Source organism: Eleutherodactylus coqui, chromosome 3 (genome assembly GCF_035609145.1).
Source record: "Eleutherodactylus coqui strain aEleCoq1 chromosome 3, aEleCoq1.hap1, whole genome shotgun sequence".
NCBI lineage: Eukaryota > Metazoa > Chordata > Amphibia > Anura > Eleutherodactylidae > Eleutherodactylus > Eleutherodactylus coqui.
Window position 1 is genome coordinate 17629207 of NC_089839.1, and position 23540 is coordinate 17652746.

The following is a 23540-nucleotide window of genomic DNA, read 5'->3' on the forward strand; positions in this document are numbered from 1 at the left end:
GAAAGTGTGAAGCCACCCTTATAGTCCTTATCTTCTGGTCTATAGGAGAGGGTAGACCTGCCCTTGAGAGCTCCTGCTGGGGAGGGGGCATGGCTTCAGGTGGAAGTGAGGGAAGCTGGGCGGTTTATGCAAGAAAAGCTCAGAGCCTGGAGTTGGGCCTGCAGCTTGGTGATGGTGGAAGTAGCAAGCCGGAAATGGTGGCTGGTGAGTCAACTGAATCGTGTAACACTTAATGCATAAGTGCAAAAGTGACAAAGAAAAGTTTATTTAAATGGGAAAGACAAATTTGCAAGTTAAGGGATGAGATTAAGAAGGAGATTGATCTGAAGATAAAGCTGGCGAAGTGCGAGTGTGTGGATGATGGCTGATGTGAACTTGCCGTATTAAAGGAAAGATTGGAAAAAGGAGAAAAGGAAGGAAGTCGGAGCCCAAAATGTGAAGAATAAAGAAAGTATTGGTAATCGGTGACTTTGTTTATGGTGTTGTCTATAGTTTGGTGGAGCAAGGAACCCCACGGAGAAACAAGGGTGCTGAGCCTGCGGGGGGGTCGCAGCATTCAGAATCACCATGTGTGAAGTATCAGATGCTCAGAATACTGTGGAGGAAAGTCTCATCAAATAAAGGGTTAACTGGAAAACTCTGTAGAAGTGAATGTGAGCAGGAGAACCCGAACAGTCAAGGGTTAACTATACATGGTGGGCAGTAGAGACGACTCTCAGGGGTGCAGCGGCAGAACCATCGGCAGTCAGTGATCCTGCTGGAGAGCCGCGGTTACACGCACGTATTTCTGCTGATCGCTGCAGTTCAGGAGGTTGTGTTCCAATGTTACAGGATCCGCTAATCCGCCGCCGCAGAGCAGGAGCGCCGTGGGATCCGGTATACGGGCTCAGGGGGAGGTCTGCCCTCCAGATTCGATATTGGGAAGGTTCTTTTAAAGGACTTCATGAAGTTGAAAGCAGTGTTTCCCAACTCCGGTTCCCTGGGACCCCTGCAGGATATCCTATAGGCCTCCCGCACACAGGCGGGATTTCCCGCAGAATTTCCGCCCGTGCCCGCCGCTCTGGTCTGCGCAAATGCGGCTGTGCGACAGCCGGCACATAGCAGAGAGAGGAGACGCCAGGAGCAGGTGAGCCGTAGTGGTCACTGCAAGGGCACGGCGTGCATCCTACTGAAAGGATTCTCCCAGCGGGATCCGACCCGGCCTCTGCAGGAAGCCATAGTAAGACCACCCGAGGCGCCGACCATAATTACATCAGCAGAGCAATACTGCGGAAACCCCACCTGTTGGGGCACCAAGGACTGGAGGTGGGCAACACTGAAAGCAGGGGAGGTGGAGGCCTGATCCGTGCCCCTCCAGTAGGATCCATGACCTAAGAATCATCTGGACTTATCTACCATACACTATGTGATATACCTGGGCGGTGGTTTTATTAATAGCGGCCCTGGAATATACAGAGTGCGCCACAAAAATGAGCCCAGCACCACACACACATGAAAGCTGTCCAAAAGAAAATCCGTGTTGCCCCTGGCAACCAATCACAGCGCAGCTTTCATTTTCCCTCAGCAGTATAAGAAATGAAAGCTGAGCTGTGATTGGTTGCTATTGGCAACTAAAATTACAGGGCAAGTCGGTGAGTTTTCTTTTTTGTCACACCAGTATTCGTCGCCCGGCGCTGAGGAACGCTCCTGCAAAATTTCAAGTCGCACCAGAACTGTGGATGTGGGTGCGACGCAAACAGGCAGGTTTTGTATATAAGGTGATCCGTCAATCTGGGAGCGTCTGCAGGGGACCCCCGTCGTCTGCAGGGGACCCCCGCCATCTGCGCCTCAGGTTATGTTTGTCTCTTGGTACATGGGTGCTTGATAAAGGCGCGGTGTGTAGCGCCGATACGCGCGGCAACTTGAAATAAAGTGTAGCAGCCAATGGACCGCTGTAAGCTGCCGGCTGAAGGGATCCCGTACAGAACGCGGAGCGCCATTTCTTCATCCCTTTGGACCTCTTGGTACATAACTATCCCGCAGTCTTCCATGTTTGTTCATTGACCCGCCATTCCCACTATATATCCTATAGGGGGCAGTAAGACCGCCCCAACCTCTACTTATAAGATTTCAGTTATGTTTTGGCCAGAGTAGTCTTGATTTTTAGGTCACGAAGTATAATAACTAATGCAGGATTGTGTTTGGCGCGGTCACATGACCACCGTGTAAGCTTTGACTATAAGGAGTGGAGGATGATGTCGCGCTCGTGGTGTGATTGGCCCGCGGTGATGTCATCGGCTCGCTGCTTCGTGTCTTTTGTGTCTGTGTTTACTTTGTATTGTTTGCTCTCTGATATCGGAGCGTCCTGGAGCTGCGGGACATTGTGTGCCCGGCGCCCGGCAGCAGTGCCCTGCAGCACCCGCGTCTCATGGGGAACGTACAGTCAGCTGTAGTTTTAGGATTTTAAACCAAATAATGAAACGGACTCCATTCTTCTAATTTAGTTGCAGGTGTTTTTTTTTTTTTTTTTTTTTTCCTTTTTAATTGCATTATCTTACATAACGGCTTTACTCGTGGGCCTCACACATTGGGCAGGAGGGGGCACCCTGGCTTCTATGGGAGAGTGCTGGGGGCACGCTCTGTGCAGGGAGGGGGAGGAGGGGAGTTGTGACCATTGTGTTGTGGGCATGCTCTGTGACCTGTGCACGAAGGGGGAGGAGGTGAGCTGTCACTATCACCTATCCTGTGATATCTATATAGGGTGTTTTATTCCATTGTAATCCTGCCTCTGATGGTAATAAGCAGACTTCTCCTGTCCATAGGCTGATTGTGGTCATTAAGGTATATGAGCTGAGCTGCAATACCGCACACAGCCCATAGGTAGAAGTGGCGCTGTTTCTAGAAGAAAGAAGCAAGGTTTTACAAATTTTTTTTTTTTACAATCCCTTTAAGAATTCCATTCAGGCCCGATGATCATATGGATAGTGTCTCTTCAGGAGTTCTTGCCTTCTGTTGCGTCCTCAGACTTTTTTTTAAAGGCATATTCATGATTCTTTGGATTGGCTTTGTCCGACTGGTCCCCCCCCCCCCCCCCCCCCCCGCATTTGACATTATTGTATTTAATATATTAAAAGGGTTGTCCAGCTTTAGATAAACATGGCTGCTTTCCTCCAAGCACAGCACCACCCTTGTCTGTGGGTTGTGTCTGGTATTGCAGCTCAGCTCTCTCACTTCAATGGAGTGAAGCTGCAATACCACACACAACCTAACGAATAAGAGGGGCGCTGTCTGTGGAAGAAAGCAACCATGTTTTTCTAACCCTGGACAACCCATTTTAGCGCTTGCCTGATAATAGAAAAAATGGAGCATGCTGCATTTTTTTTTTCAGGGTGTGCCCGGCGATGGATCCAATGTAGGCGCAGCAACTTCTATCGGAGCAGTAATGGCTGCCACTTGTAGGAAGTTGCTAAAATAGACTTTTTTTAACAACTTCTCTGACTATGAGAAACTTGTTGGATTTCAGATAAGCATCATCTTTCCAATCGCAGCGTTTCCTTCCACGTGACGGTAATCCGCCATCTGCCAGGAGCGCGGTGTAACATAGTAGCGCTTATTCTTCTATCCAGGGTGTTCTGTTTCTATATAAATAAATGATCTCACCGTATCAGAAGGCACTAATGCTGTGTACACAGAACGACTGAGGAGACTTTGTTCTCCTCCCATGTCAGGGCACAGCTTGGTCCGTTCTAGGTCCGAGGCTCTGGAGCTGTAGAAGGGTCTGCTGGACGGATGGCGGTGGCTTTTATCGCCCAGGACATGGCTCCATTTGCACCTATAGTTTTATGGGGGGGGGGGGGTTAGCATAACTTACTCTGACTATATAAAACTTTGTACTATATACCGGTATTAATAAAGTGACGTCGCCTTGGTGTTCCAGCAGCCGGTGGCTGTCCTTGTTCAGAAACCTCCTTAGAAAATGATAGTGGACAGCGAGGAGGGGGTAGGAGGGAGATGCAGCTGCAGTTGTGCTGTTAGTCTGTGGGAGGGGAGGAGGAGGTGCAGGATCCGATTTGCTCAAAGCACAATGCAAAAGTTCCCACATCCCACCCTAAAGAGTTTCTCAACCCCTTAAGGGCTTGTGGGCAGGAAATTGCATATTTTCATAGTATGCTATGGGCTGGATTTTCTGCAGAATCCGGAGGCGGAATCGCGCTCCGGATTTCCTAATGCAAATCCGCCGGTGTGCAGGAGGCCCTATCGTTCATCATTCAGTTTATGCATGAATAAAACTGAATGAATGATGATCGGCCTGTGCAAACAGTTATTCATCCGTGAATGGCGGCGAGTGAGCCAAAAGGATCCGCCTCCATCAACTGAGCTATGATCGCTCCTGTTTAAAAGCGCTGGGAGGAGCTTGTCGGGTGTTTGCGTCCAGCAGGTCAGCCCTTAGAGCTGGTGCCCGCCAGCGGATCTGGTCTGAGCGCTGGCCAGCACACGGATCTATTATAGCCTATGGGCTTTAAAATGCTGTCTGTGGGCCGGCCAGCCGGATAGCGGCACCGAGAAACTCTGGGTGCAACTTGGACACACGGCAAGTGTCGGAGGTTTAACAAGTAGGGGGCGCTTTACATGATTTCTTGACCTGTCACACTCACTGTCAGTAACTTCCCTCCCCTAGAAGGAGAGTATACATATATACACACTTGTTGTCAGTGACTTCCCTCGCCTAGAAGTTGTCGGACGGATGAAACTTTCTCTGTGATTGTAACGCTGATAGAAGGAAATCCAATATCAGAGCAAAAGGATCATTTATTGTGGAGAACCGACCCCTTGTAGGGAGGCTCTAGTACCCTGTTGTACCACCTCTAGCTTGGATACAAGATGTGATATGGGGGGCATGGAGGCTCTAGTACCCTGCTGTACCACCTCTAGCTTCGATACAAGATGTGATACGGCTGGCATGGAGGCTCTAGTACCCTGTTGTATCGCCTCTAGCTTGGATACAAGATGTGATACGGCTGGCATGGAGGCTCTAGTACCCTGTTGTATCGCCTCTAGCTTGGATACAAGATGTGATACAGGCAGGCATGGAGGCTCTAGTACCCTGTTGTATCGCCTCTAGCTTGGATACAAGATGTGATACGGCTGACATGGAGGCTCTAGTACCCTGTTGTATCGCCTCTAGCTTGGATACAAGATGTGATACGGAGGGCATGGAGGCTCTAGTACCCTGTTGTACCGCCTCTAGCTTGGATACAAGATGTGATACAGGCAGGCATGGAGGCTCTAGTACCCTGTTGTACTGCCTCTAGCTTGGATACAAGATGTGATGCAGGCAGGCATGGAGGCTCTAGTACCCTGTTGTACCGCCTCTAGCTTGGATATAAGATATGATACCGGTGGGCATGGAGGCTCTAGTACCCTGTTGTACCGCCTCTAGCTTGGATACAAGATGCGATACGGGTGGGCATGGAGGCTCTAGTACCCTGTTGGGCCGCCTCTAGCTTGGATACAAGATGCGATACGGGTGGGCATGGAGGCTCTAGTACCCTATTGTACCTTCTCTAGCTTAGATACAAAATGTGATATGGCGGGCATGGAGGCTCTAGTACCCTATTGCACCCCTTCTAGCTTGGATACAAGATGTGATTCAGGCAGGCATGGAGGCTCTAGTACCCTGTTGTACCTCGATCCACGGTGTCACGTATATACCAGGACTACGTCACAGATGGGTGGCCGTCCACAGGTCTTTAATGATCATGACCAGCAGTGTCTGGCTAGAGATGTCCATGCGAATAGACAAGTGACTTCATTCTAAATCACATTCAGTGCAGGAGACCCCACACGTATATCCTGCAGGTCAGTCCGGCGTTCTTTTCCTTATATGGGATCAGAAGACCCTCCAGAGCACCTCACCTTGTGAGGTTGCTAAGTGGACCCCTGAGGACTGGCAGCATGTGTCACGGTACCAATTGTTTCAGGCTGATGGTTGGGTTTATATCTGGCACAGATCCCCATGAAGCCATGGTCCGCAACCTGGTTGTGGCTCCATACTGGTGTGCGGTGTGTTGGCACGGGTTGCGTCCACCAGCCTACCTAATCACGTCAGTGGCTGGTTTCACTACTTGGTGACAATTTGCAGCCCTACATGGACTTCACCACCACCACCCCACAATGATGGCATATTCCAGCAGGATAATGCTCCGTGCCATCGGGACCAACTTGCACGTTCACCTAATATGACCTCAGTCAACCATTTATGAGATGTGGTGAAGAGCTCCATTCACACCCAAAATACTGCACCTACAAATACCCCGGAGCTGTGGAGGCCATATAGATGGCTTACCACCCTCCAGACATCTTCCATCCACTTGTGGAATCGATGCCACATTGAGTTGCTGCACTTTGCCGGATGGGATGGGGGTGGGGGTGGGGGGGTCCTACATGATATTAGTTTCTATCCCACGACCTTTGCACTTCAGTGTATAGATAACACCCATGTTTCACAATAGGTGATGGTCACAGCTCACCTCTTCCCCTTCCCTGCACAGAGCATGCCCACAACTTTCTCATAGAAGTGAATGGATCTCCACTGAATTTGTGGCCCATGAGGCTGCTGTAAAGCAAATCTCTAAATGCTGTTAATTGTAGCTCGGTAAAGATAGCGCCCCCCCCCCCCCCCCCCCCTAGTCAAGTACTAATAGTAGAATTTAAAAAGTCAGAAAATGTAAAAAAAAAAAAAAACTTTTTTTTTTTTTTTAATTGGGAGGGTCTGAATTTGGCGCAAGGTGCATGAATCGCTGGCCGCTTTGGCAGGCTGGTGGCGGTGGAGTAATGGTATAGTGAAGGTTCTCTGGTGCACTCTGGGTCCTCCGCTACCTGTAGCTGGAAGGCCAATGTGCTAGTAGTTGGGGGTCTCTAATAAAGTGTCCGTTCACTGCACGTTACTCTATGGGCGCAGTTACCGGGCAGATCACGCTAATTACTGTAGTGATGTCAGTCCGGCCGGGCCCCGCAGCCTCGCTCCATCTGCTGCCATAAAACCATACAGTTGAGTATCGGACAGGCGCGCTATCAGTCTCAAAGTTCCCTTTTTTTTTTCCTCACTCGGGCAAATAAACCCCCGGCACCTGTTGCCATTACATCATCCGCTCCCGGGAAGCGAGCTGCAGGCCGAGCATTACACAGAGCCGCTGTTCTGTATTGTCTGCCCTCCGAGGACTGATGTCATTGTGTCTCGTATTGTTGCCATAGAGGCCGGGCAGGTGGGGATCCTCACAATGATGTCATTATGAAGACGACGCACAATACGAAGGCCGACCGGCTCATAAATCAGCGAGAATGGCGCGCGGACGCAGGGCGGTGTTATAGGGTAGGGAAATAAACTTTGTTTACGAATAGTTAAAAAAAAAAAAAAGATGTAGCAGAGCGGAGTTTGTCATTAGGTGGAAGTCGTGGTGGGATCAGCTTCACAAATTATGCTGCCGCAGGGATTTAGAGACCTACTCGGCTCTGCTACACCTGGATGTAGAATACGATGGGCGATTTGATGCACCATTGGGGAAAATTTCCGTAGATTGGCATTTTATATGCCCGTCTAAATAAAGATTGCCCCAAACTGAGCGCGTGTTTCTTAAAGGAGCAAACATGGTTGCGATGTGAGCACCGCACTCTTAAGGGCTCATTCACACAGGGTCTGAATTATCCAAATGTAAATATATATATATTTTTTTTTATATCTGACAGGTCTGTGAGGCCACGCCTTGTTTTGTCTAAGCCCCACCCACTGTTAGAAAAGTGCTGAGCAGGTGCAAAAAAAGCCAAGAAGTTGCAAATGGATAATTTGCCATCTGGTGATTGTATTACCAATCTTCATCCATCTATATAATTAGTTGACTGCTCGCCGCCCCCACGCACAGCTTTGGTGATGACTGCTTTTTCCTTTTTCTTCTCTATCCAAGGGGAAGACCATCATGAACATTTCTTCCAGCCATGACTCCTCTCTATAAACTCTTCCTACAATACTCCTCCCAGTGCCCCTGCTGTGGCCCTATTACAATGCCCTCCTCAGTGCCCCTGCTGTGGCCCTATTACAATGCCCTCCTCAGTGCCCCTGCTGTGGCCCTATTACAATGCGCTCCTCAGTGCCCCTGCTGTGGCCCTGTTACAATGCCCTCCTCAGTGCCCCTGCTGTGGCCCTGTTACAATGCCCTCTCAGTGCCCCTGCTGTGGCCCTGTTAAAATGCCCTCCCAGTGCCCCTGCGGTGGCCCTGTTAAAATGCCCTCCCAGTGCCTCTGCGGTGGCCCTGTTACAATGCCCTCCCAGTGCCCCTGCGGTGGCCCTGTTACAATGCCCTCCCAGTGCCCCTGCGGTGGCCCTGTTACAATGCCCTCCCTGTGCCTCTATTACAATACCCTCCCAGTGCCCCTGCTGTGGCCCTACTACAATACCCTCCCAGTGCCCCTGCTGTGGCCCTATTACTATGCCCTCCCAGTGCCCCTGCTGTGCCCCTATTACAATGCCCTCTCAGTGCCCCTATTACAATGCCCTCTCAGTGCCCCTATTACAATGCCCTCTCAGTGCCCCTATTACAATTCCCTCCCCAGTGCCCCTATTACAATTCCCTCCCCAGTGCCCCTATTACAATGCCCTCCCCAGTGCCCCTATTACAATGCCCTCTCTGTGGCCCTATTACAATGCCCTCCCCAGTGCCCCTGCGGTGGCCCTATTACAATGCCCTCCCCAGTGCCCCTGCGGTGGCCCTATTACAATGCCCTCCTCAGTGCCCCTGCGGTGGCCCTATTACAATGCCCTCCCCAGTGCCCCTGCGGTGGCCCTATTACAATGCCCTCCTCAGTGCCCCCATAGTGATAGTTCTGTTCTGTGGCCCTACTTAGTAAAAGTCTTACATCTGTTGCTGCACGTAGTAATACTGCCTCCTCCGTGTCCCGTTTAGTAACCGTACCAAGTCTGTTGCCCCATATAGTCATAATGTCCCCCTCTATGACCCTACTTAGTAATAGTGTCCCCCCTCTCTGTTTTTCCACTTACTAATAGTGCCCCCATCCTGCCCAATGAACTACTAGCCCCTACCACCAAATTTACAGCCATCAGTACAATAATGTCCTTCATACTAACACTTCTGAAGCTGAGGCCGGCCGCTTGCTCTGAGCATCATCTGACTCCTCCCTCCTTCTCCTGCACACTACTCTGAGAGCAGGAGGGGGAGGAGTCAGATGATGCTCAGAGCGAGCGGACGGTGCCGGGCTCAGAAGTGTTAGTATGTGCTATTCAGCCCTGTGGGCCCCGTAGCGCTTGTACAGTCTGTCTCTATTAGCAGCACACCACTGGCTCACTGTCAATCAAATCTTACGTCCTGCATTGAGAGCAGTAGGCACCGCCTACTTGACAGATTCATAGCATTTGGGGCCGAATCTAATGCAAATCTGATTTTAATTTATTTTAATTTGTTTTTTAATTAGTTTTGATGGCTTCTGAGAACCGTTTCCCATTCACAAACGGAATGTTTAGGGATGTTCAATCTCAACGATTGTTTCCAGCGCGGCTTCCTGGTATTTTTCGGACGCCGCCCTCCTCTCGCACTGTACACAGAGGTCGCGCTCTCACGTCTGGGCGTCTGCTGTGAATCTCATCATCTTGTCTGTTTATTATGATTGCTCTTGTGATTCACTTCTCCTTTTCCTCGGTTGATCCCCTTCCTATTCTCCACTGAGATCTCAGTTATGAAGTTCACAGGACGCAGATGTCAAGAGGAGTCGCTGACTTGTAGATGAACTGTGGGGCGTCACGAACCGACTTTAGTGACCTGTCCACTTAAAGGGGTTCTTCCAGTGCAGACATTTATTCCCTATCCACGACGGAGGATGAATATCTGATTGCTGGGGTCCGAGCGCTGCGATCCCTAGTGATCTCGAGAATTCTTCAGGATCACTAGGAATCCCAGCAGTCAGACCTCCGTCCATAAGACATTTCTTCCCAATCCTCTCGATGGGGAAGAAATTTAAAGGGAAGACCCCCTTTAAGTAAGGACTGCATAACATAGGGGGGTGTCATTATCTGAACAGGGGCAGATGTAAGCAGTCATGTAATGAAAATTGGAACCTTTTAAAGGGCTCTTTACCAAGAACTACTTTTATCACCGGGGTTGTCACCTCTGACACCCCCCACTGATCCCAAGAATGAGGGTCCCTTGTTCCCCTTTTCTCATCACTTCAGGCTCACTGCAGCCACCCAGTGTCACATGGAGAGTGAATGAAGCTGTAGTCGCACATGCACGGTGCAGCTCCATTGATCTCAGTGGGGCTGACAGAAATACCGGATTACAAGTTCATGGCTGTCCCCGGCAGTCCCATTGAAGATGACTGAATGGAACGACTGTTGCGCATGCGCAGTGCTGCTTCAATCTCCTCCCTGCCGGGAATGCAGTGAGCCCACGGTGAGGGGGACACAGAACCCCCATTCTCAAGATCAGTGGGGGTCTCACTGCTGAGGCCCCCCACTATTAAGACTTGTATCAGCTATCCTGTAAATAGGTGATAGAAGTCACTTGTGGAACAACCCCTTTAAATGGATGTTTCTATCTTGGTCAAGCTCTGTATGAGGAGGCCAGTAGGATGGAAGCAGCCGGGCTACACTGTTTCCATAAGTCCCATAGAAGTCAATGTGAGGCGTACAAACAGTGAACTACGATATTTGCACAACTCCTCCACCCAGCAGATACAGCAGAGCCGGGGGAATCCTTCATCATCTTTGAGACCCATAACCTTCATTCTGTGGCTGACACGTGAGGGAGTGGGGAGTCTGGGGAGCTGTGTTTCATATTCGCCGGGTGCTCCGTTCCTGCGTTGTGTCCCCGTGGAGTTGGCGCATGCACACAGCATGACAATTAGGTGACAAGAGGAGCCCCCTCCCCTGTCATCTGCTTATATGCTGCAGTTACTATTGATTGTGGCGTGAAAGGATCTGAGGGCTGTTGGAGCAGGAGCCTGGCTGTCAGTAGTCGGCCAAGCCACCACCTTAAAAAGTTGTCTGTGCAAGTTTAAAGTCCATTAGTGACCGCTATAAAAAGGCGTATTTGAGGTCACTAAGGGATTAAAGGGGTTTTCCATGACCTATCCGTGGGACTGGTCCACCATATAAGATCAGTGGAGGTCCATCCCCTGGGACCCCTGCCGGACAACTGTTTGAAGAGACCATGGAGCTCCAGTGATGGCTACAATCTTTTCTCTACAGATCAGGTACAGCTTGTATATTTCATAGTGGCAGCGCCACACATAGCAGCTCAATGCCATTCACTGGAACTTGACATGGGTAGTCTGAGAAGAGGCAGTGGCACTCGCCCAATCGCCGGGGCATCTTCAAACAGATGATCGACAGGTTCGTGGGCGGCAGATCCCCATCGATCGGCTATTGATGACCTGTCCTGAGAGTAGGTCATCAATATTTTGGGCTCGAAAATCCCTTTAAACGTCAAAAATCTAGTACATGGATCTAGTTGGAAAGTGTGTGAGGATCCAGACGAGCCCCCACTGCCCCTCGCACCCCTTATCACCAAAGTCGTTACACCCCTGGGCGTTGGCATATATTAGTACTCATGAGATGTCACCTTTCGGATACATTCACACATAATGAAAAGGGTGTGACTTTGACACGGTTTTTGCCTCGGGTCCTTTTTAGGTGAAGGAGTTAAAGTTTGTTGCAGATTCGCAGTAAATTCCACAGCAGAATTCTCACTAGCAGCGCAGATTTTCCACCGTGATGACGTACTCTCAGGCCATTTTCACACGGCTAAGAAAATCGCACAAGATCTGTGCGCCACACAAATGTCATGGCATGTTCTATCTGTGGGCGTGCCCTCGCATCGCCCATTGTTTTCAATGGGGCCGGCAGCAGCATCGCTGCACAGAGTAGATGCAAAGTGTCAGACCATCCTGATGCAACGCCATAATAGTTCGGCGGGCTGCCCCGCACCTAAAAAAGTGGACCACATTGGTACTGCCACCCTGGGTTTCGCCGGCGTTTAATGCCACACTACTTATGAATAATAGATAATAAATGCGGGGTATTAGTTCGATTTTGGCCGAAATACTTGAGCTCACAAGCCAATCGTCAAGGCTTCTCGTGTTTTGTGAGTCCCTACACTAATATAAATACATCACAGAAAGAGAAATATTAAAACAATCACTGAAAACAGCCTTATACTTACTGACACAGGAGGGCAAACGTGTACCAACCTCAGCATGCAGGCAGCCGTACTCTGTGCAGGAGTATACACCAAGCAGCCACCGTCCTCTATATAGTAGGTTGTGTGAGTGGCTGTCTCATCGGTGTCCTCCACAGGTGTCATTGGCTCCCTCATTTGCCTCCCTGGATGCTGAGGTTGGTGCACATGTTTGCCCTCCTGTGTCAGTAAGTATTTGGCCGTTTTCAGTGATTGTTTGTAATATTGGGGGGTCTGTATAAATTTTGGTTATTGGGCCTTCTCTCTTTTATGTACACCGTAGTAATTTATATCCAGGCTCCTAGGGGGCGGTGCAGGTGACAACACAAAGTGGGTTTATAAAGGGGTGTTCCTAAGGGGTAGCCTTTTTTAGCTTCATTCAGCTCTGCTCTCCCTTGTGCTGATGATTGTGGTGCCCATTTTTTTTCTGTTTTGTTTTTTTGTCAAAATTGGTAGTTTTTCTATCGTTTTTGGTCTTGGGACAGGGTCTGTTATCAGTCTCAGGTCCTGACCCGGAGGTTGCCTTCAGACCATTCAACTCCAACCCCCTACAAATATGTTAAGATGATCAACCGCGGGATGATTTCCAGCTAATCAGGAAAGTTTAGAACTCCTGGGTCATTATTAGCCTTCAGGTCAAAAATTAGTATTTTCTCGATGACCGACAGGGGTCCCTGGAAACTTAGAAAATTCAATTGTCCTGTTCTCTTCTAGGTGGCCTCAGCAGCTTCAAACAGAACCACGAAAACCTGTGCGATAATTCCCTCCAACTCCAAGACTGCCCAGAAGGAGGCGGCGCATCAGCCGTGACAATTACACTACCTCAGTCCGTCCCCAGCACTCCGGACATTGAGAATGCAGAACTGACCCCCATTCTACCCTTCCTCTTTCTCGGAAACGAACACGATGCCCAGGATTTGGAAAAGATGCAGAGGATGAACATCGGATACATCGTCAATGTCACCACGCACCTGCCGCTCTACCATTACGAGAAAGGGATCTTCAACTACAAACGTCTACCAGCAACCGATAGCAACAAGCAAAATCTCAGGCAGTACTTCGAAGAGGCGTTTGAATTCATAGGTACATTTTCCCAATACTTTGGGGTCTATGGGCCGGGCTGAAGAGAAAATCAGTGTTACAAGATAAGATGGCGGGATCTACTTAACCCCTTCATGGTAAATTTATGTTGGGCAGTCATGAAGGATGTATGGAGCGGGCGCGGGAACAGAGTCTGCTCCATGTCTGGCCGCTATCGGCTGTTTCAGACAGCTCCTGGAAACCACAATCAGCCAGAAAGGGGACGTATTGTGATCGGGGGGTGTCGATGGGCTAGCATGGCAGCCCAGAGCCTACTAAAGGCTCCCAGGGCTGTTATGCATAGATGCCTATCCAGCCTTGCTTATGGCAGGCCTTAATGGGCAACATCAAATATTGCTATGTACTGCAATACTGAAGTATTGCAGTATAATGTACAAGCAATCCAATAATAACAAGTTCAAGTCCCTTGTAGGAACTAAATAAAACGTTTAAAACCCCATTTTCCTGTTTTCCCCATAAAAATCTAAACCATTAAAACCCCACATATTTGTTATCGCTGTGTACATAAAAGTCTGAGCTATGAACATTTCACAATATGTATCCTGCACAGTAAAGGCCATTAAAAAAATGGGGCAGAATTCCAGAATTGCTATATTTTTTTTTTATTGTTATCCCGGCTCTCAAAAAAGTGAATAAAAATTAATCAAAAAGATTGGTTTCCCCAAATAGTGCTGATAAAAGCTACTGCTCACAAAAAAATGAGCCCTCACGACAAAACAAAGTTTTGAGTACGGCGACGGATGGTAATTTTTGTTTAAGAAAAAGTTTTATTTACTTTTTTTAAATGGAAAAAGATTGAAAAACTAAATTTACTATCACCGTAATTGGCCCAGAGAACAAAGTCTGCGTGTCATCTTTACTGCACTGTCAATGCTATAAGGAGTATCCCCCCTGCAACTGCATTTTTTTTTTAAATTTCTTCCCACTTAAAAATGTCTTAACAGTTTTTCTGTACGTTATATGTTACCGTTATACAACTCATCCTTCAATATGAGCCGTCATACGCCCATGAAAAGCTTATGGCTGGGAGGAAAAAGACAAAAATAAAGAAAATGAAAAATATCTGGTTCTGAAGGGGTCACCTCACCCCCTGGAAATAGCGCCAATCTTATTTATGTGGTTTCGTGTGATATTGCAAGTCGGGTCCATTAAAGTCAAAACTAAAAGAGTAGCATCACTTCTAGAAAAGAGCAGGGAAATTTTCTTTAATCTCGTTGACACCTTTTCACCTAGAATTACACTCATTGTCAAACACTCCGGCCCCCAGTAAAAGTTGTTGTTTTGCTGCACAACTTGTCCTGCAGTTCCATCTCAGGCAGATCTGTAAATGATGAGAGTTGTGGTGATTAGATGGACAGTATTGTCACCAGAGACCCTAAAAGTGGTTCCCCCCTTGGCCTATAAGAGGCTCTCGGAGGCTCCTTGTATGTAGTGACCTCTTCTTCCACTTCTGTAGAGCTTGTTGGCCACTAGACGCCTCTACAACGCAGAGAAGAGATTTCACCTCGTTACCAGAGAGGGGCGCATTATTGGGGTGTGAGAAGCTGGATGGTCATATCCATGAATTGTTCCCCACCTGGCCGTTCTGACCAGACTATTAGGAGGTGTTGGGACCAGTGGATGTGTGAGGGCACACAAGGTGACCAGGCTTAGGACTTTCCCCTACAGACTACCAGTAGAGAGAAGCATCTGACCAGACTGTTAGGAGGTGTTGGGACGGGTGGATGTGTGAGGGCACACAAGGTTACCAGGCTCAGGACCCCCGACAGACCACCAGTGAGGAGCATCTCATCGTTCACCAAGCACCAGCAGCTCAAACTGTATCGATGCCCGCCATTCAGAGACAAAGGGCACCATCGTTACACCCCTGTGTCTGTCTTAAACATTTTCTTGGCACTTGGCTGAAGGACATTTGGTCTTATGGCCCCCCTTACATGTACAGCCTTTGACACCCACCGTCACCTCTGTTTGCAGTGGTGTCGAAACTAGACGCTATGCAGTGGAACCCGGGTTGTCTTCAGTGATGAATTCAGGTTTAGTTTGGGCGCTGACTACAGCCGTGGTTGTGTCTGGAGACTTGGGGGTGAGTGACTCAATCCTGCCTTTGCTGTGGAGCAGCACACTGCCCCCAGCTGGTGTGATGGTCTAGGAGCAATTGCATACAACAGTCGGTCCCCCCTAGTAGTGGTACGAGGGACAATGACAGCTCAGCGATATGTTCAGGACATCCTGCAGCCACATGTGTTCCTCTCATGGCAGCTTCCAGCAGATAATGCTCGGCCGCACACACAAGGGGGTCACAGGAAGCCCCCACAACATTGTCACACTTCCATGGCTGCCCAGTCCCAGATTTATTGTCAATAGAACCAGATTTATCGCCATATTGGACCTTCTGGGATGCCAACTTCGACAATCTACAAGTTTGCATAATCTTAGTTACAGCTAATGTGGGGCGATATGCCAGAGTATACCATACAGAACTTGTATGCCTCCATGCTCCCCGTATCACATCTTGTATCCAAGCTAGAGGCGGTACAACAGGGTACTAGAGCCTCCATGCCCGCCTGTATCACATCTTGTATCCAAGCCAGAGGCGGTACAACAGGGTACTAGAGCCTCCATGCCCGCCTGTATCACATCTTGTATCCAAGCCAGAGGCGGTACAACAGGGTACTAGCGCCTCCCTACAAGGGGTCGGTTCTCCACAATAAATGATTCTTTTGCTCTGATATTATAACCACTTCTATCAATGTTACAATCACAGAGAAAGTTTTCATTCCATCTGACAACTTCTAGGGGAGGGAGATTTTTTTTGACAATGAGTGTCTAATAGAGAGAAAAAATGGGTGCAGTTTATCTAATAATCCCGTTGTCTAGAGTATTAAAAGGGTCAATACCAACAACTCTAGTGGTGTAGAGTAATTACAGGGCTTGTGCTAAGCTACACATCCCCTTCCTGAATGTGGGGCCTGGGGCAAATAATTAATGCCCCAGGACCTGCTTTCAGCACTTTTGGCAATCAGCCATTTTGGTAAAACCCCTTTAAGGCGTCAACAATAAGGAGTTGGTCTAGGGTATCGAAGAGGTTCCTTCCAAAATCCCCGGTGGTCTAGTACCGTAATGTGTTAATATGGACCACCAGAAAGGGTTGACATCAACTACTGGATAGGCAGATCACAAAAATCTGACATAAAGGCAACCCCACTGACAAGCAGAACAAGGGGCGGTGAATGTTGTAGTGCCATCACTATTGTTCCAGATACACAAATGCTAAAACTCTGCCGCTTTGGTAGTGGCTGGGCCCCTACTGGCCACACATTAATGGCTTATCCTAACAATCGGTGAATGTTCATTGGAAGACATTTTTTTGGGGGAAAAATGGCTTTAACAAAGTTGTTCTTGCAGTACCATGCCTATCCATGTGGTGTGCTGTTTAGAGGAATCTTGTCCATTAGCTACATTGATCAACAAGTATCTTTATTCTAATATATTTGGTACAGTGCCCCTAAAGGGGTTGCCACACAAAAACAAGTTCTCACCTATCATTAGGATATGGGATAACTTGTTGATTGGCTATGGTCTAACAGATTTTCTCCCTCCACCGATCCTGTGGATATGGGACAACCTTAAACTTAGTACGCCGCTCAATGCACAGCCGGTTTGAATGCTAACACTAGGGTAATGGTGGTGGGGAAGGCAAGTATATGACTTACAATCTTGGACTCAGCAGGTCAGCTACTCTGAGCCAATAAGCTTAGCCCACAAGGCTCAAAGTAGCTGACAGATTCCCTTTAAGTGGCAGCTAAGTAAGGTGGTCAAGGGACACTGGTGAATGCATGTTGAGAAACGTAGGTCAAGTCTTTAAACAGAGTCTCTCTTTTCTTTTCCAGAGGAAGCTCACCAATGCGGGAAAGGCCTTCTTATCCATTGCCAAGCGGGCGTCTCTCGCTCTGCCACCATTGTGATTGCCTACCTAATGAAGCACACACGGATGACGATGACCGATGCCTACAAGTTCGTCAAAGGAAAGCGACCAATCATATCTCCCAATCTGAACTTCATGGGACAATTACTGGAGTTTGAGGAAGACTTAAATAACGGGATAACACCAAGGATTCTTACGCCAAAGCTAATCGGGGTGGAGACTGTGGTGTAGCCAATATTTTATGAATAGCTAAGAAATATTTTTTTCAAAAACATCAACCAGATAAAAAAAATATAAAAATCTGAAGAAGGATATTAGCATTTTTTGGTAAATTTTTGAGAAAAAGAAAGAGAAAAAAAAAAAGTCCCAATTTATCCATAGTCTGTGCAGGTTCATAGACTGAGGAAAAGCAATGTTGTCAGGCATTCACCGAGTGTGTAAAATAAAAAAAATATATATATATATATATTACACAAGAATTTAGCTCCAAAGACGGCGATGTCGAAATGGTAAAAGGAAAAAAAAAATGAAAGCGATATCGGCCATAATAAAAAAAAAAAATGGAAAAAAAAAAACCATGCATAAGGCCGGAAGAGTGAGGGTAACTTTTGGGAGTGATATGTTATATTTTTGTATTTGGGGTAATACGTTTTCATCGACAAAGACCTTGACCATTACTTGCCCTCAGTGGCTTAATGTGCAATAATTTTTTTTGTTTTTGAGCGTGAAAAATTGTTAGAGTTGATTGAATGTTTTAAGTGTGAATCTATACATAGTGGTGGCAGCCATTTGGTCGGGTTGTTTTATTCACTGAGAGGGTACATTTAGGGTGCATAAGGCATGATGATACTTTATACCTCCCAACTGTCAACGAGGGACAAGCACTGCAGCACTCCATGGCATTTTTTTCTTTCATTAAGCCACACCTCTAGCTCCACCCAATCCACTTTGTGCCTCCCCACAGTAATAGTGCCCTCTTACCGCCCTACACATTTTTGTAGTATCCTACTACACGGTAAGTGTCCATACACAGTTGTCCCACTAGTGTCCACACACACATGAAGTCCCCCAAAACAATACGATCCTCACTTAATGCCCCCACATAATAGAGATGCTCCGTGCCCCTAATGGTGATCCCAATACAGTAGATATGGTGATGTCACTACATCATGCCTACTGACGGCACCCTACTTCACCATTGTCCTGAGGATGCAGATCTACTTGAATCAGGAAACTTGGCATGCCTCCCGAGACGGCACTCAAGAATTGGGACTGTCGCACTGGAACCGGGATGGTTCAGAGACCTACATCCATTGTACATCCCGTTTCGCCGATATCGCCATACTTCTCAACTGCCCCATTTTTTAAAATAAAACTGTCCTGTGAAAATGACCTCAAAAGGATGGAGCCTATACAGTTGTGCCCCGAAGTGGGCGTTTCTGTGAAATGTTTGCACTGCTCAGGGGCGGAACTTCAAAATGTTCAGCGAATGTCTGATTCAAATGTTGGGAGGTGTGACGTAACTTTGTCCAGCCTCTAAAATGGTGCTGTCCACTATGCGTATGAGGCGAGTCCACTTAAAGTGGTGAAATGTGCCAACGCTAAGACGGAGGTATTGAGTAAAAAAAAAAAAAAAGCAATGATGATTCTATATATTTTTGTTTTCTGGTTCTGGTGCCATAAACCTTGTTAAATATGTATATCAGAATGTAAAAATAAGAGGTTTTATTTTAACTATTTTTTGCACAAAGATATAGGCGTGTTCCTGTTGTCTGTGTAAAATGTCATTTTGACCATAAAACCGGCAAAAACTTATTTTGACCATGTGTCCGCTTCATTGATTTTACTAGTCTACAGATGCCTAGGGCATAAATTCAAGAGAGGGGGCCTCAAAACATAGATCAAAAAGGGGCCCCTATAAAGTTACTTGGTTTTGACACCCAATACAAAAGGGCCCAATGTTTGTTTTCCCACCTCGCAACCTGCAGCTTAATTCTCTAATATACAGGATACAGGTATCTCCTCGGGGGCGGGGATACCCGAACAGCCAATAATAAAGAGGATAGGATGAATCAGGCTGCTGCTTTGTCTCTCACTCACGCTTTATACTGGAGCTCTGTGCGGATTGGATTGGCTGCTGTGGATAATGCAAAATTTAATCTGTTGAGGAAGCATCATCACTCAGTGTTGCATTGTGGGAAACATGGGTATATATGGAAATATGGTTGATACAATTACTGTCACTTTATTAGAGACCCCCATCTAGAAGCGTGTTGGACTCCTTTGGCCTGCAGAACTGCAGCAATTCATCACCGCATAGATTCCACTAGGTGCTGCATGGCGGTGCTGACATGTTCTGCACAGCTGTCAGGAAGGGGTCGTCGATTCTTGCTGCTTGCGCCAAATTCGCAGCCAGCTCCTGCTGCAGATGGTGCAAGCTCAGCTTCTGAGCCCACACCATCCATAGGAGGTAAGCTTACATTCTGGGGAGGGAAGGGATTATAGTGGCCACATGTCCATGGGGGGATGACCGAGACTGTTACAATACACAGATTATTGCATAATAAACCTCAGCAGTTGTGCAATAAATGGCAGTGATGGCATGTGCCCAACTACACAAAGCTGGTGTTTTCCTCCCCCTTGTATATATACTGAAGAGACCTGTTTTGGAAAGCCCCCTTTCCAGTATAAGACATCAGTTATCCTTATGTTACATAATTATATTAAAATCAGTGTGGTGCCTGGTGGGTTTCTACCAGGTGCGCCCCTGCCATAAGGTGACCTGAGCCTGCTGCCTCAGGAACTTGCAAGGGCAGCAGATTGCCCCCGGGCCAGTCATTTTTTTTATGGTTGCAATAATGGCTGGTAAAAAACAATTGCCAGCTGTGAGCGGGTCTGATGGCAACCCTGCAAACGGCTAGCGTACTCAGTCTGCAGCTCCGGTCAGGCAGCCGGTACAGTCACTGCTGTAATCGGTCTGTGCCCCCTGACTTCTCCCCTGACATCTACATGTGGGAATGCAGACGTTGGACAGAGAAGTCAATGGTCACATAGTGATTGCAGCAGTGAAGGCCTCCCGACTGGAACTGCATATTGAGTGTGTTAATGGTTTGTAGGGTTGCTTCTGGCCCAGAGGTCCAGGATGGGGAGGGGAGGGGGTTACTGTTACTATTGGAGCCACTAACTATTACAACTAGAGTTACTTACTATCAGGGCCACTAATTGGGGACGCTATTATAACTGGGGGATACTATTAATAGTAAGGACACTATTACTACTGGAGCCACTATGGGGGACACTGCTGGGGCCATTAAGGGGGGCACTATTACTACTGAAGCCGCTATGGGATACACTACTGAGTCACTATAACTGCTGGGGCCATTAAGGGGGGCACTATTACTACTGAAGCCGCTATGGGATACACTACTGAGTCACTATAACTGCTGGGGCCATTAAGGGGGGCACTATTACTACTGAAGCCGCTATGGGGGACACTACTGAGTCACTATAACTGCTGGGGCCGTTAAGAGGGGCACTATTACTACTGGAGCCACTATGGGGGACACTACTGAGTCACTATAACTGCTGGGGCCATTAAGAGGGGCACTATTACTACTGGAGCCACTATGGGGTACACTACTGAGTCACTATAACTGCTGGGGCCATTAAGAGGGGCACTATTACTACTGGAGCCACTATGGGGGACACTACTGAGTCATTATAACTGCTGGGGCCAGTAAGGATGGGGGTAACTGTTACTACTAGGGCCAATACTGGGGACATTATTATTCTGTCACTTCAGGGAAGTCTTAGTGGTTCCAATGTGTTGGGTTTCTTGCGTATTGGTGCTTTTCAATGCCTGTAAAATAAGCATGTTTTTTTGTTCTTTTTTTTTGTGACTGGGGGCGCCATTTCAAACTTCACCTCAGGCAGCATAAAGTCTTGGGTTACCCCGATTCCTACAATACGTTAAGGGGGGAACTTTCTCTGGCAATACAAGGGTGGGGCTAGTAGCAGAAGTGGCGGCTCGGTGGGTGGATCTATTAGGGTACAAGTGGCCAACATAGACCTGGAGCCGGCTGCGACAATTCACAAGACTATTTTTGCACCTGAAGAATTTGCACTTGGATCCACTAATGGTTTAGGTTCCTTCTGAAACCCAAGCTGAACCTTCTACTCTCCCCTCGAAGACGACACCTGATCGACTTACCAGGACTATATTTAAAGCCGCATGTACAGATTATACATCGCTCGGTTTATGTCATCCGTCGAAAATAGCAAAAATATCAGCTGTCGGGTGTTTTGCAGGTTGTGTCGCGCTGATATATTTAACCGCAAAGGTCTTTTCAGACCTCCAAATAGCCGCCACAGATCCTCGCGTCATCGTCTTACAGCTAAAATTATTCCTAGCTGCACCCAAATATCACTGCCTGTCGCCCCATGTGGGCTTTAATTAGGTTAGCGAGATTACCCTGCAGATCACAGCGCAGCCCAGATAGACCGTAGTGTATGAGAGCCGCACAGAGGAACATACCACCAAACTGTCCCATGGCGCTGATCTGAGATCTGTAGGGTTATACTGGGGTATACACTGAATGACCCTTTATTAGATCCCCCGGCCCTTTCATAATTGGAGCTTCCCCGTATGGAAATTATTCCCGTGACCTTGGAGAGCAGCATAAAATCACGTGACAGATTTCTGTTGCCCCGTGCGGATGGGAGGTCAGAATTTGGTGCAAGCAGCATGAACCGATGACCCATTCCTGCCAGACTACTGGAGGTGGAGTAATGATGGGGTGTTTTCGTGGCACTCCTGGGGTCCTCTGATATCTATGGTTGGACTCCAAAACAAATTGAAAGCCAAAAAAAGAAGGTCCAACGTGCTACTACATGGGTCTCTGATACTAAAGAGGACATTCAGTGTGTCGCTGCGGTCAAAGGTCGATTTGACATACAGTAGTGCAGGAAAGCCGAATGACAACCCCTTTGGGATCTTTAATGGTGACCATACTGGTTCCTATACTCCTGCTTCACTTTTGCCCCATAAAAACTCACTTTCTTACCCACGAGGGTCTCCCAATAAGCGTATATCGCCTATATAAATATGGACCCATAGAAAAACCCACGTCTGTTGTCTCTGCACCCGGGCCTTTGCTCTGACCACCTACTGTCACTGCTGCCAGTCATTGTTCTGGGGCCTTCAACGTGGCTCTTGGTCTTCTGGGTCCTTCTCTTTCGGCCTGGTCTACTGAGCCAATATCTCTTTTCTTGGCCTCTACAAGGGCTTCTGGCTTGGCACATTCTAGAAGGCCTTTCCTGCAGCTAATGCTGACCAATGCTGCCCTTCGATGACGCCCCACTTGGTGGTCTATAACAGGCCCTTCTTCTCTGACGTGCCAGACGCACCCCCAGGGTAGTCCGGCTCTAGCCCTATGCCGTCCCCTAGCTGCATTCTATCCATGTTATACTGGGTGAGGGCTTATATTCCAGAACATTTACTACATTTTTGCAGAAGCCGTCCGTTCTTCAGCGTGGAAGCACGTTAGCTACGTTATTCTTTTCCGCCTGCTCCGCTGTTTCTGTAACTTCCCTAGACAATAATGGAGAATGGATTGAGCATGCTGCGCTGTAGAAAGGAATTTTCAAATTCCGCTCCGCTTTATAATCACATTGTGACCGGTTTATTATGTGCCTTAAAGACCAGGCGATTTTCTTAGTTGCATTGCAAGAGCCGTAACTTGTTGACGGCCGCATGAGGGCTTGTTTTTTATAGGACAAGTGGTATTTCCCAATGGCCGCACTCCGGGGTACATATAATGTGTTGTAGTACTTTTATTACATTCGGTGGGGGGGGCAGTACAAAATTTTGCAATTGTTTTTTGGGGATTTGTTCTCACGCTTTTCATCATCTGGTAAAAATAACATGATCATTTTCTCTTCTAGATCAGCACGATTCTGGCCATACCAAACTTATAGAGATTTTTTATTTTTTTTTTCAACTATAGCAAAATAAAAATACATTTTTGAAGCAAAACAACTGATGCTGCATTCTGAGATTCATAGCATTTTGTTTTTTCTGACACTTGCAGTTTTTATTGGTCCCATTTTGAGGTTTTTGTGACTTTTGGAATGCTTTTTATTGTTTTTTTTTATGAGGCCAACAAAAGAAAAATAGCAATTCTGGCGTTAGTTTTTAAAATTATTTTTATGGCTTCAAACACGTGAGATGGATGACAACATATTTTCGTTGTCCGGGTCGTTACTAATGTGGTAATGCCTATTATGTGCTTTTT

The 23540-nt window shown here is 47.5% G+C and overlaps 1 protein-coding gene across 1 annotated transcript in view; it reads left to right on the forward strand.

The window, feature by feature from the left end:
- The window catches only part of DUSP10 (dual specificity phosphatase 10), a 66305-nt gene extending 47243 nt beyond the window's left edge, over positions 1 to 19062 (forward strand). The window contains exons 3-4 of the mRNA XM_066595191.1: positions 12936 to 13304; positions 17213 to 19062. Of these exons, the coding sequence (XP_066451288.1) occupies positions 12936 to 13304; positions 17213 to 17478 (635 nt within the window). The 3' untranslated portion in view covers positions 17479 to 19062. The remainder of the gene's footprint in view (positions 1 to 12935; positions 13305 to 17212) is intronic.
- The last annotated feature ends 4478 nt before the right edge of the window (positions 19063 to 23540 follow it).